This window comes from Poromitra crassiceps, assembly GCF_964638095.1.
Source record: "Poromitra crassiceps genome assembly, chromosome: 4".
In the NCBI taxonomy this organism is placed as follows: Eukaryota; Metazoa; Chordata; class Actinopteri; order Beryciformes; family Melamphaidae; genus Poromitra; species Poromitra crassiceps.
Window position 1 is genome coordinate 53,204,951 of NC_139626.1, and position 10,000 is coordinate 53,214,950.

At 50.5% G+C, this 10,000-nt stretch overlaps 1 protein-coding gene across 1 annotated transcript in view; it reads left to right on the top strand.

Moving 5' to 3' along the window:
- Positions 1-10,000, top strand: part of LOC310775136 (metal transporter CNNM1-like) — a gene marked incomplete at both ends in the record, with an annotated part of 38,719 nt that overhangs the window by 408 nt on the left and 28,311 nt on the right. The window contains 3 exons of the mRNA XM_083635231.1: positions 1-171; positions 1,510-1,967; positions 2,360-2,748. The exon at positions 1-171 is cut by the window's left edge and continues 408 nt beyond it. Coding sequence (XP_083491357.1) covers positions 1-171; positions 1,510-1,967; positions 2,360-2,748 — 1,018 coding nt within the window. The remainder of the gene's footprint in view (positions 172-1,509; positions 1,968-2,359; positions 2,749-10,000) is intronic.

The window sequence follows — 10,000 nt, forward strand, 5'->3', positions numbered from 1 at the left end:
AGCCAGAACTCTGTGCTGGTGGAGCTGCTGGCCAAGGACCTGCGCAGGGGGGAGAGGATCAAACACTACTCCATGTGCGCCTTCGACGGCTCCAAGTGGGAACACTACCGGACCCGTGACTTCTGGGTGGCCGTGGTGGAGCGCTCGGCGGTCCCGGAGCTCTGGCTGCAGGTAACTGTTGTGTATTGTTTGTTGTTTATTTAGGATGCCCAGTAGTCAGTCAGTCAGTACCGCAGTAACAACTTCCTGAGGTCAGCAAAAAATGGAAGGGAAGGGGGAGGGGGGGGGGGTTTGCATGGCCTAATCAACAAATCAACAATATCAACAAAAAATGAAATAAAATAAAACAGAAAAGGAATAGAAAATTAAAAAAAATCTCTCATATCCATGTCACCTCAACAGTAAATCGTTAAAAACAAAAAATAAATAAAGACATGCATAACATCAACAGAATATCATAGCTTAAACTGATTTATTTCTGAATGACTGCTGTTCCTAATATCTTAATACACTGATTTCACAGTATAGCTAATCTGGGTAATTTTAGTGGTAAACTAGCTTATTCCAGTTTGAGATAGCCCTATATACATTTCATCTTTAATGCATAGTTTTAGGTAAAGGTAGTGACTATAGCGTCCCATAAAGGCCTGTCTGTGTCTGCTGTCATAATAATGTCTATAGCCATGAATATAAGTAGGCTATGTGGTTTTTTTAAGGGGAGATGTACTGGACCAGGCTGCATGCCACTGTCTCTTCTACCCTCTTCCATGGCAGCACATCTCTTCCACACAGTCCCTCATTGAGCAGTGCAGAGCGCGGCGGGCGCCGGGCAGCTGTATTTTGAGTGAGCCGGATCTTCATGGCTCTTGTTTTGAAGCAGAATAGAGCAGATGGTTGAGTGAGCTTCATGTTTTACAGCAGATGGTTGGGCAGGAATCTATGTGTGAAAAGACCAAAGATTGTATTATACTTATTTCATGTAGCCTGATATCAGACTGAATTGTCAGCTCGCTACACTCCATTTCCATCTTCTAGTCTGAAATTACCCCCTGTTTAAGTGATTTCCATGAGGGGATTCCCCCAGGGAAATTCCACTTTCCCTAACCAATCACAAGAGACCGACATATCTGAATGATCCATCTACTTAATCCAGTCGGGGGAATAAAAAACAACAACCCACATCTCCCCTTTGAATAAATGCCTTCAAAGCAGAGTGTCGTCTATCTCATCTATGGCGGCCGCCATTGTTGTTGTGTCTGTGTGTGTGTGCGTGTGTGTGTGTGTGTGTGTGCATGCCTGTGTGCGTGTTTCACTGGCATGGAGCCGTGGTGCCTTCTGCCTCCACTCTCACTTCCTTGTGTTTTAGAACCCGGGGGGAGGGGCCTAGGCTAAATCCCGTGCTCAAACGGGTGGACACACACACATAGTCACTCATAGAAGCGGCTGCACCACTTAAAAAGTAAGCGCTCCTTCTGATGTTGGAAATGCCCGTGCTGATGTTGGCTGCAGGTGCTGGTGTCCGTGCTGCTGCTGGGCCTGTCGGCTCTGTTCAGCGGGCTGAACCTGAGCCTGCTGGCCCTGGACCCGGTGGAGCTGCAGGTGCTGCAGAACAGCGGCACCGACAAGGAGCAGAACTACGCCCGCAAGATCGAGTCGGTGCGTCGTCACGGCAACTACGTGCTGTGCACCCTGCTGCTGGGCAACGCGCTGATCAACGCCTCGCTCGCCGTGTGGACGTGTCAGATCCTGGGCATGACCTGGCTTTCCACCACGCTCTGCGCCTTCGCCGTCTTCTTCGTGGGCGAAATCCTGCCGCACTCGGTGGCGTCGCGGCACGGCCTCGCCATCGCCTCCAAAACCATCTGGGTGACGCGGCTGCTGATGGTGCTCTCCTTCCCCATCTCCTACCCCATCAGCAAGCTGCTGGACCTCGTCCTCAACCAGGAGATCTCCAACTTCTACACCAGGTTATTATGCTTCACTAAAACGAAATAACTCAGACTAGGTGTGAAAAAAATCATTGTGGTAACTGAAATAAAAACAAAAACTATAGAGGGTTTTCACGCAATTCTGTTACAGTTTGAAACACTGCAACAGGAAGGTGCCCCTGACAAATACCCCCATATTATAAATAAATAAATAAATAAAATACAACTACTGTAACACTGAAACCAATAAATACTAAACTAAAACTAAACATTTTTAAACAATAAAAGCTCAACTGAAACGAGCAAACCCACTCTGGAAACGAACTGAAACTAAACTGAAATTGAAAACTGAAATTAAAACCGAAATAAAAATGAAAGCGAATGACAAAAAGAAAAAGAAAACTATAATAACTCTGCTTCTGCACCATTAGGGAGAAGCTCCTGGAGATGCTGCGCGTCACCGACCCGTACCACGACCTGGTGAAAGAGGAGCTGAACATCATCCAGGGGGCGCTGGAGCTCCGCACCAAGACGGTGGAGGACGTCCTGACCCCGCTGAGCGACTGCTTCATGCTGGCCTCGGACGGCCTGCTGGACTTCAACGCCATGTCGGAGATCATGCAGAGCGGCTACACGCGCATCCCCGTGTTCGAGAACGAGCGCTCCAACATCATCGACATCCTGTTCGTGAAGGACCTGGCCTTCGTGGACCCGGACGACTGCACCCCGCTCAAGACCATCACCCAGTTCTACAAGCACCCGCTGCACTGCGTCTTCAACGACACCAAGCTGGACGCCATGCTGGAGGAGTTCAAGAAAGGTGAGGAGGGTGCGAGGGGGTGCATGGGAGGGAGGGGGGGGCGCGTGTACAGGTGTAACCGAGATAATCGGGGTCCTGGTGAGTTTTGCAAGCGGGAGACGGTGGGATCGAATCCCGCCTCCACCTCTGGGCAGGGGTGGGGTTACACAGGTATGTGCCTGTGTATAGGCCGGTGTTCAGCTCCGCGGGGTGGCTGTCTGGGTTGGGCCACTTCAGGCTTCGTCGTGTGTGGGCTTTATAGACCGTTTTGACAGAATTCTGTTGCTAGGGAACAGTTGGGAACCTAGCTTATGTCCTGTCAGCTATTGTAGTAGCAAACCCTGCAACAGGAAGTCAGCTGGGGGAAATTATTTAGAATGTTTATGTTGTCGAGTTGAAACCGCCAATACTTCATCATGTTTTGGAATCCCATTCCTCAAACAGTGATGATGATGTGTGTAAGTTTGGTATCGTGTTATGGAAAATCCAGCGTGTGTTTAATTCAGCCACAATTGGGGACACACACACACACACACACACACACACACACACACACACACACACACACACACACACACACACACACACCAGACAAGATCAGGTGCTGGGGGACGGCTTGTGCAATTGGGGACAAAAGCCAAAATATCTCGCTCAAAATATCTCCAAGTGTTGTTGTGTCGACTTGTTTTATTCAAGAACACAGTGCTGCTAATCAACCTGGCTAACTCAGAGCAATACACGCAGAGTGAACACATTTCACTTCCTATAGGTTCTTCACAATAAAAGCATCCAGTTAGTTTGTCAGTGGAGCGCTTTTAATATGAAGCAGCAGCGGGAAATGTTTTCATCTGCTAAGCTTCTGCATGTTCAAAATGGTAGGCTAATGGAAACGGAAATCATCCATCATGATCAACATCTCAACCAATTACCTATAATAGTAATAATGGCTATATTAGACTTTATTGATCCGGTCTCTGACTGTCTCATCATGATGACAATGTTTTTGCTGTGAGGTGAAGCTGACCCTGAGGACGGATGACGATGTCCTCCTGTTCCATGACGTTTTTCAGCTGTCACTCTTATTCTATAAATACCTCTCATGTGAGCAGGAAGGGACAGTCAGATGCCACACATAAACCTGTGACATGTCTGCTACAGGACACTCAAGCATCTAGGATGCATAGGTTTTTCTTTCTCTTTCACCTCCTATGCTGTTCGCTCCCTTCTGGGGCAGAGAGAGAGAGAGAGGGAGAGGGAGAGAGAGAGAGAGAGAGAGAGAGAGAGAGAGTGTGTGTGTGACGTGTGTGTGTGTGTGTGTGCGCATGTGTGTGTGTGTGTGTGTGTGTGTGTGTGTGTGTGTGTGTGTGTGTGTGTGTGTGTGTGTGACGCTGCAGTATAGCCTCTGCGGTAGCAGAGAGGCAGCGTGGGCAGGGAGGCAGATGAGCCCTGCTGGAGACTGGCATCTGAGGGCCGTATGGTTACCATGGCAACCTGTCAACCCAGTCATCACGGGAGTGTGTTTCCAACGTAAAGTTTGAAAACGTTATGTAAATCACAAACAACTTCAGTTAAGGTTAGGGTTATCATGGTGGGTTATGGTTAAATTAGAAAAATGTTAAATGTGACTTCCAGTTGAAATGTACACGCTGGGAATCGAACCTGCGCTCTCCGGTGTTTAAGGCAAGTGTTTCCACCCCCATTCACCAGCCCGGCCACAGCACCCTTGCCTGTCGTTATTTACACGGCCACTAGAGGTCTAGGCTATGACGTTATCTCAACATATTTCAACGTATCTGTGGTTTGCAGAAACGCAGTCTGACTCACTGGAAGCAGGATAAGCTCTGTCATTGGCGCCGACCATTTGAGTCAGAGTGAAGGGAAATGCCTTTCTGCTCCCTGCATGTCGCTCTCAAATGCCTCCACTGCTGTGAAACAACAACAACACCACTAGCTAGCAAGCTAGCGTTGCTGCTACACTCTGAAAATGGCTAGCAGAGCCTTTTCCCCCGCTAGACCAGAGTGAGAGTAAGAGGAGCCAGACTCTCTCCTGCACTGGTACAGTGTGAAATGAAGTGTGGAGATTGTCTGGCAAGTGAGAAACGTAACATCCAAACATTTCATTCTGGCTCCTGGGCTGAACCTGTTGGACCTGTGGGTTTGGGATGTCACCATGGCTCCTGGGCTGAACCTGTTGGACCTGTGGGTTTGGGATGTCACCATGGCTCCTGAGCTGAACCTGTTGGACCTGTGGGTTTGGGATGTCACCATGGCTCCTGAGCTAAACCTGTTGGACCTGTGGGTTTTGGATGTCACCATGGCTCCTGGGCTGAACCTGTTGGACCCTGTGGGTTTTGGATGTCACCATGGCTCCTGGGCTGAACCTGTTGGACCTGTGGGTTTGGGATGTCACCATGGCTCCTGAGCTAAACCTGTTGGACCTGTGGGTTTTGGATGTCACCATGGCTCCTGGGCTGAACCTGTTGGACCCTGTGGGTTTTGGATGTCACCATGGCTCCTGGGCTGAACCTGTTGGACCTGTGGGTTTGGGATGTCACCATGGCTCCTGGGCTGAACCTGTTGGACCTGTGGGTTTGGGATGTCAACATGGCTCCTGAGCTGAACCTGTTGGTCCTGTGGATTTGGGATGTCACCATGGCTCCTGAGCTGAACCTGTTGGACCTGTGGGTTTGGGATGTCACCATGGCTCCCGGGCTGAACCTGTGGACCCTGTGGGTTTGGGATGTCACCATGGCTCCTGGGCTGAACCTGTGGACCCTGTGGGTTTGGGATGTCACCATGGCTCCTGGGCTGAACTTGTGGAACCTGTGGGTTTGGGATGTCACCATGGCTCCTGGGCTGAACCTGTTGGACCTGTGGGTTTGGGATGTCACCATGGCTCCTGAGCTGAACCTGTTGGACCTGTGGGTTTGGGATGTCACCATGGCTCTTGGGTTGAACCTGTGGAACCTGTGGGTTTGGGATGTCACCATGGCTCCTGGGCTGAACCTGTTGGACCTGTAGGTTTGGGATGTCACCATGGCTCCTGGGCTGAACCTGTTGGACCTGTGGGTTTGGGATGTCACCATGGCTCCTGGGCTGAACCTGTTGGACCTGTGGGTTTGGGATGTCACCATGGCTCCTGGGTTGAACCTGTTGGACCTGTGGGTTTGGGATGTCACCATGGCTCCTGAGCTGAACCTGTTGGACCTGTGGGTTTGGGATGTCACCATGGCTCCTGAGCTGAACCTGTGGGACCTGTGGGTTTGGGATGTCACCATGGCTCTTGGGTTGAACCTGTGGGACCTGTGGGTTTGGGATGTCACCATGTCTCTTAGGTTGAACCTGTTTGACCTGTGGGTTTGGGATGTCACCATGGCTCCTGGGCTGAACCAGTGGGACCTGTGGGTTTGGGATGTCACCATGGCTCCTGGGCTGAACCTGTGGGACCTGTGGGTTTGGGATGTCACCATGGCTCCTGGGTTGAACCTGTGGGACCTGTGGGTTTGGGATGTCACCATGGCTCCTGGGCTGAACCAATGGGACCTGTGGGTTTGGGATGTCACCATGGCTCCTGGGTTGAACCTGTTGGACCTGTGGGTTTGGGATGTCACCATGGCTCCTGAGCTGAACCTGTTGGACCTGTGGGTTTGGGATGTCACCATGGCTCCTGAGCTGAACCTGTGGGACCTGTGGGTTTGGGATGTCACCATGGCTCTTGGGTTGAACCTGTGGACCCTGTGGGTTTGGGATGTCACCATGGCTCTTGGGTTGAACCTGTTGGACCTGTGGGTTTGGGATGTCACCATGGCTCCTGGGCTGAACCAGTGGGACCTGTGGGTTTGGGATGTCACCATGGCTCCTGGGCTGAACCTGTGGGACCTGTGGGTTTGGGATGTCACCATGGCTGCGTGTGTGTCTGTGTATGCGCGTGTGTGTGAGGATGTAGACACAATGGATACTAGATGATGCTCAGAATGGATGTGCGAGCATGGGTATCCTATATTTAAAAGTCCCACATTTGCCACATGTTTAATGAGGATGTATCTTTTTGTTTTGGGTGGTTAAATGTAAAGTTATTGCATTAAGAAAAATCCTAACTTGGTCTTGGTCGGTCTATAGCCGTGCCACTTCATTCATGCAACACACCCGATCGCTGGTTGCTAGGCCAGCTCTTGTGGTAACCTAGGCGATAACTAGCCAGCGGGTTGCTAGGCCAGCTCTTGTGGTAACCTAGGTGATAACTAGCCACCTGGTTGCTATGCCAGCTCTTGTGGTAACCTAGGCGCTAACTAGCCAGCTGGTTGCTATGCCAGCTCTTGTGGTAATCTAGGTGCAAACTAGCCAGCTGGTTGCTATGCCAGCTCTTGTGGTAACCTAGGTGCTAACTAGCCAGCTGGTTGCTATGCAAGCTCTTGTGGTAATCTAGGTGCTAACTAGCCAGCTGGTTGCTATGCCAGCTCTTGTGGTAATCTAGGTGCTAACTAGCCAGCTGGTTGCTATGCCAGCTCTTGTGGTAACCTAGGCGCTAACTAGCCAGCTGGTTGCTATGCCAGCTCTTGTGGTAACCTAGGCGATAACTAGCCAGCTGGTTGCTATGCCAGCTCTTGTGGTAACCTAGGTGATAACTAGCCAGCTGGTTGCTATGCCAGCTCTTGTGGTAACCTAGGCGATAACTAGCCAGCTGGTTGCTAGGCCAGCTCTTGTGGTAACCTAGGTGCTAACTAGCCAGCTGGTTGCTAGGCCAGCTCTTGTGGTGACCTAGGCGTAAACTAGCCAGCTGGTTGCTATGCCAGCTCTTGTGGTAGCCTAGGTGCTAACTAGCCAGCTGGTTGCTTGGCCAGCTCTTGTGGTAACCTAGGCGATAACTAGCCAGCTGGTTGCTATGCCAGCTCTTGTGGTAACCTAGGCATAAACTAGCCAGCTGGTTGCTATGCCAGCTCTTGTGGTAACCTAGGCGATAACTAGCTAGCTGGTTGCTAGGCCAGCTCTTGTGGTAACCTAGGCGATAACTAGCCAGCGGGTTGCTAGGCCAGCTCTTGTGGGAACCTAGGTGATAACTAGCCAGCTGGTTGCTAGGCCAGCTCTTGTGGTAACCTAGGCTATAACTAGCCAGCTGGTTGCTAGGCCAGCTCTTGTGGTAACCTAGGCGATAAATAGCCAGCTGGTTGCTATGCCAGCTCTTGTGGTAACCTAGGCGATAACTAGCCAGCTGGTTGCTAGGCCAGCTCTTGTGGTAACCTAGGTGCTAACTAGCCAGCTGGTTGCTATGCCAGCTCTTGTGGTAACCTAGGTGCTAACTAGCCAGCTGGTTGCTATGCCAGCTCTTGTGGTAACCTAGGCATAAACTAGCCAGCTGGTTGCTATGCCAGCTCTTGTGGTAACCTAGGCGTAAACTAGCCAGCTGGTTGCTATGCCAGCTCTTGTGGTAACCTAGGTGCTAACTAGCCAGCTGGTTGCTATGCCAGCTCTTGTGGTAACCTAGGCATAAACTAGCCAGCTGGTTGCTATGCCAGCTCTTGTTGTAACCTAGGCCATAACTAGCCAGCTGGTTGCTAGGCCAGCTCTTGTGGTAACCTAGGCATAAACTAGCCAGCTGGTTGCTATGCCAGCTCTTGTGGTAACCTAGGCATAAACTAGCGAGCTGGTTGCTATGCCAGCTCTTGTGGTAACCTAGGCGATAACTAGCCAGCTGGTTGCTAGGCCAGCTCTTGTGGTAACCTAGGCGATAACTAGCCAGCGGGTTGCTAGGCCAGCTCTTGTGGTAACCTAGGTGATACTAGCCAGCTGGTTGCTATGCCAGCTCTTGTGGTAACCTAGGCGATAACTAGCCAGCTGGTTGCTAGGCCAGCTCTTGTGGTAAGCTAGGCATTAACTAGCCAGCGGGTTGCTATGCCAGCTCTTGTGGTAACCTAGGTGATAACTAGCCAGCGGGTTGCTAGGCCAGCTCTTGTGGTAACCTAGGTGATAACTAGCCAGCGGGTTGCTAGGCCAGCTCTTGTGGTAACCTAGGCGATAACTAGCCAGCTGGTTGTTAGGCCAGCTCTTGTGGTAAGCTAGGCATTAACTAGCCAGCGGGTTGCTATGCCAGCTCTTGTGGTAACCTAGGTGATAACTAGCCAGCGGGTTGCTATGCCAGCTCTTGTTGTAACCTAGGCGATAACTAGCCAGCGGGTTGCTAGGCCAGCTCTTGTGGTAACCTAGGTGATAACTAGCCAGCTGGTTGCTATGCCAGCTCTTGTGGTAACCTAGGCGATAACTAGCCAGCGGGTTGCTAGGCCAGCTCTTGTGGTAACCTAGGCGATAACTAGCCAGCTGGTTGCTATGCCAGCTCTTGTGGTAACCTAGGCGATAACTAGCCAGCTGGTTGCTATGCCAGCTCTTGTGGTAACCTAGGTGATAACTAGCCAGCTGGTTGCTAGGCCAGCTCTTGTGGTAACCTAGGCGATAACTAGCCAGCTGGTTGCTAGGCCAGCTCTTGTGGTAACCTAGGCGATAACTAGCCAGCTGGTTGCTAGGCCAGCTCTTGTGGTAACCTAGGCGATAACTAGCCAGCTGGTTGCTTTCTCCTCTTGTTGATTCTCATGTAAATAAGTACACATTGCCATGGTAATGTGCTGGCTGCACAGACGTTAGCCTGTAGAGCACAGCAGGCTCTGAAACCTGCTACGATTGGCACAACACCTCGACTTGAAAGAGTGGAAGGCAGAGTCAGTGTTGCCAGCTTGTTTCCAAGGAAAGTAGCTGTTGACTGCTCCAAAAGTTGCTAGAAGTCGCCGGATATCGCCAGACAAATGTATACTAAGACAAATGTATAGTTACTTTCTATTCAGTACATTTTCAAAACAGAGTCGTTACAGCTTCCATCCAAGAAGCAGCTGATCAAGAGCCAAATGTGATTGGCTGCCTGTTCACCAAAGCGACACCGAAAAGGGAACGGGACAAAGGGAGAACAGGAAGTAGAGAGAAACGACAAGAGAGCAGAGACTTTCATTGGTGAATTTCGACTGGAGTTAACGCTATGAATTAGTTAGTAACACGTTATGAATTAGTTAGTACTTGTACTTGTAACCATGTACTTTTATACTTTGATTTAGGTAATGGATTTGATGCTGCTTTAGCCGCTTTCACACCGGCCTTGAAAGCGGTAGCCTAAATGTTACGGAATATGTAATCCGCATCTCTGATGTGAAAGTGACGAGTCGTGGATAATTGTGTTGCGCCTTTTGTTTTCCGCCGGTGGAGCTAGTCATAGCGCCGCATCGGCCACCATCCC